This window comes from Sinocyclocheilus rhinocerous, unplaced genomic scaffold (assembly GCF_001515625.1).
Source record: "Sinocyclocheilus rhinocerous isolate Xijiao unplaced genomic scaffold, SAMN03320098_v1.1 scaffold2041, whole genome shotgun sequence".
Lineage (NCBI taxonomy): Eukaryota > Metazoa > Chordata > Actinopteri > Cypriniformes > Cyprinidae > Sinocyclocheilus > Sinocyclocheilus rhinocerous.
The window spans coordinates 120,789-124,264 of NW_015649795.1; the positions used below are offsets into that span (position 1 = coordinate 120,789).

General features: G+C 38.1%; 1 protein-coding gene across 1 annotated transcript in view; it reads right to left on the reverse strand.

Annotated features, from left to right (window-relative positions):
- Window positions 1–1,070: 1,070 nt before the first annotated feature.
- Window positions 1,071–3,476, reverse strand: part of LOC107710984 (tripartite motif-containing protein 44-like) — a 9,891-nt gene continuing 7,485 nt past the window's right edge. Inside the window, exons 2-3 of the mRNA XM_016515887.1 lie at window positions 1,801–2,303; window positions 1,071–1,106 (exon numbers count right to left, since the gene is read on the reverse strand). Coding sequence (XP_016371373.1) covers window positions 1,071–1,106; window positions 1,801–2,271 — 507 coding nt within the window. The 5' untranslated portion in view covers window positions 2,272–2,303. The remainder of the gene's footprint in view (window positions 1,107–1,800; window positions 2,304–3,476) is intronic.

The following is a 3,476-nucleotide window of genomic DNA, read 5'->3' on the forward strand; positions in this document are numbered from 1 at the left end:
TTTTTTTTTTTAAATGAAAACAAATTGTTATTTTTATTTAGGCCTATTGCTCACATAGGCTAAACATTTTCCTTAAAGCATCCCATTTTGTCCCAGGGCTTGAAAACCTGTGCCTAGGCTAGTTAGGTCCTGCAGAAATTTGTGAACGATGCTCTAGTTGTGGCATCACCGTTTAGTGACATCATTGAATGCTCCGGGAAAACATGTTGTCAGTGTCGGCCACAGCGCCTTTTAACTGCTGTTTTGAATCCAGCAATTATTTATTTACACATTATAAGCTCTGATTATGACAAGTGTGGTATAAAAGCTTTGTTTATTAGAGGAATAACTGGATAGCTGGAAAATGTTACATCGCGACCATGCTTTTGGATGCCGTTCGAGTCCATATAGCCTACATTCACGCGGCTTTGTTGGTTTGCCGGTTGGTCACGAATTTACACAAATTCAATAATATTTAGGCATTGTTTCTTTTCCTAAATCCTCACCGTCTAACCCTCTAATTTCGCAGGTTTATTTTATTGCCATTCACTTTTTATCACTGTTTTCGCATCTAAGGGAAATGAAAGATTTCATGGCCATGAATTAAGAATTCGTTCGATGTATTAATTTGTTCCCTCATTTTAGTTAAATCATGGGTTAAGGAACAAAATTAATGAAACATGGACAGTGGCCACAAATTAATAAGTCGTAGGAACGAATTAACAAGTTGTAGGAATGAATAGCCAATCTGTCCTGTGTCCCGCGGCCCTGCAAAGCGCAGAGCCCCATATGAAAGAATTATCTGGGGAAATGACTTAGTTACTACATTTCTATTGCTTTCCATGTTGAAGAACTTTGTGTTGTTTCTATTTTAATGTACTTTTAAAGTTTAAATCACATTAAAAGCTTAATTTGTACATTGTGAATGAATGATGATGCATTTATATACTGTCACTCACAGCCGCTCGCACGTGTTTTGCTCACGAGCCGCACACAGCCCAAAATTAAACTGCTTAATCGACCATCGATAGCTTTAATCGATTGCATCTCTTATCGACAATTAATCGATCATCAATTAATCGTTGACATCCCTAATTCAAGGTCAAGGTGATTCCTTGGCCTGAATTCTGAGGAGTCAAAAACAATGACAAACAGCACTCGTGTGATATCGCTTATCATGATATAAATATGAGGCAAAAACTCATACAGGAGCATTTTTGCCCCAATATCTTTAATTTTAGGGCATAACTGCATTTATGGAGTTGTAGCCCTGCATCATATTTGTCAACAGTCAACTGTATATGAAATGTAAGATGACGTACAGGTCTGGGGGCGGGGCCAGTGCGTTAACTGCGTTAAAATATTTTAATCGCGTTATTTTTTCATAACTAATTAATTAAGTTAACGCGTTAAACTGACAGCCCTAATTTGCATATTACAAATAATAAAAAATAAATAAATCCATATTAAGATAAAACAAAGTAAAGCGTTAGTTCACCCATAAACAAAAAATGTAAAAAAAAAAAAAAAAAAATCTTTCTAAAGCTACTTTTTGTAATATCTATTTCATGATTTTCTCCTGTAACATAATAATGGCTATAAACTATCGTTTGGGGGTAATTTCTCAGCTAAATTTGAGGTGCGATTAGTTGCCACATCGTGTAATTAATTAGATACAAAATTTTAATCAACTGCCAGCCCTGGTGTACTTGCATTCAGTTAAGTATGTGTGCTCGCACACTTGCATTAAGTATATTTAACCAAAATAATAGCAATTTCACCACAGTGTTGTTCTTTGTTTGTGTATGTGTGTTAACTGACCTTCTGCCACAGGTAGGCCTCTTTGAGAGTGATAATCTCATGTTCTCTGTGCTCTCCCTGCACAGCGCACAGCACACAAATGATCCGCTGGTCGTGTTTACAGTAGAGCGAACCCTCTTGGCCATGCTCCTTACATTTTAGCCTCTCCACTGTCACAGTGTCTCTTTTCGCTGGTTTATGCTCATCATTACTGGTGGCCTCCGCCCCCTCTGCTGCATTTTCAGACACCTGACAGTCTTTCGGTGGCCCATGCTCTGCCTGAGGGTCTGGGGAGCTGTACGGCTGGAGTTGGTGACCAGTGCTTTGTGAATGTTTGTCTGCATGGCTGGAGCAGAAGGCAAAGCGACAGAGTGTGCACATCCAAACAGCTGACTGAGGCTCGTCCGGTTCACACGCATCACACGTGCCATCCATCTGTGGCCAATCATCCTCAATAAAGCAGCTGTCCCAGCATCCTCTTGATGCATCCATGGTGGTGGAGGATGGGGATGATAGTGAGAAGCCTAAAAGAGGACAAAGGACAATGCAATAAAATAAGTTGCAGCAACAATAGTAAGTGAATGGTTCAGTCAACTGTAAATGTAGCAACTGTGCTACATTTCTGTGCTTCAATATTTCTGAGGCAGAGCTTCAATGGGTGTCATTGGTCAAATAAGAATACAAAGGTTTTGGAGCATCTGTGACTCGTGCTGGCAAAATGAGTCGAAATGTGCACTGAGCATTTTGAGCTACAGCCAAAAGAAGTGAAAAATTTCAGTTTTGGTCGAATTTGAGGTTTTCACAAAAACAAGTTCATTAAGCCCTCTTCTAGCGATCCCAGTGCTCCAAATAGTAATTAAACATCCAAAATGATCTTTATTTGTACGTTTTCTGAGAGGAGTACCTTTCTCTGCTCACTTCTGGATGACTGCTGCTGCTTCTCACCACAAAGCGCACCAGCTTTGTGAATATTTATATTGAATTCTCGATGACATGAGTCCAAACCAGTGAAATATGATTTTCTGACCCATGCTAATGAAAACAAAACGATTGCGCTGACTGACATTTGTAAAGCGCGTGCATAAGACGCCCCTCTCCGTGAGCACGCGATCTCCCATATGAAGTACATTATTGCGAAATATGTCTTGGCGAGATTCACACAAACATAATCTGTTATGTCTTACATTCTTACATAAATGTTTAGTTACTGGCCATTCATAACTTCTACTAGCCAAAAAAATTTTTAAAAAATAAATAAACCAACAGCTTGAGGCTGTCTACACGGGACGTGACAAAGCGACCATTGCAAATCATTTTGTGTCAGTACTAGATGTGTGCGATATTGACAAAAAAATTATATATCAATATTTTCTGGAATTTTATCAATAAAGATAAGTAGATGATATTTTGCCGAGTGTGTTATTGTGCTGATATCTTAAGGACTACTGTGGACAGCTGAGCTGACTCCTAAAAGTTTTGATATTCTTCATATTCTGTGTGGTCAGTTCACAGCAGTGATAGAAATTAATCTTTTCCAATAAGTTTAAACAGATTTTTACCTTTTATGGACATTTTTACCTTTTATGGGCCTTTTTTTCCCTAAAAGAATAATATTTTGAGTCAAATTCTTACATTTAATCAGTCAATTATAATAATAATACATTTAGGCTGTTACTAAACAAATGAAATCAGTATCA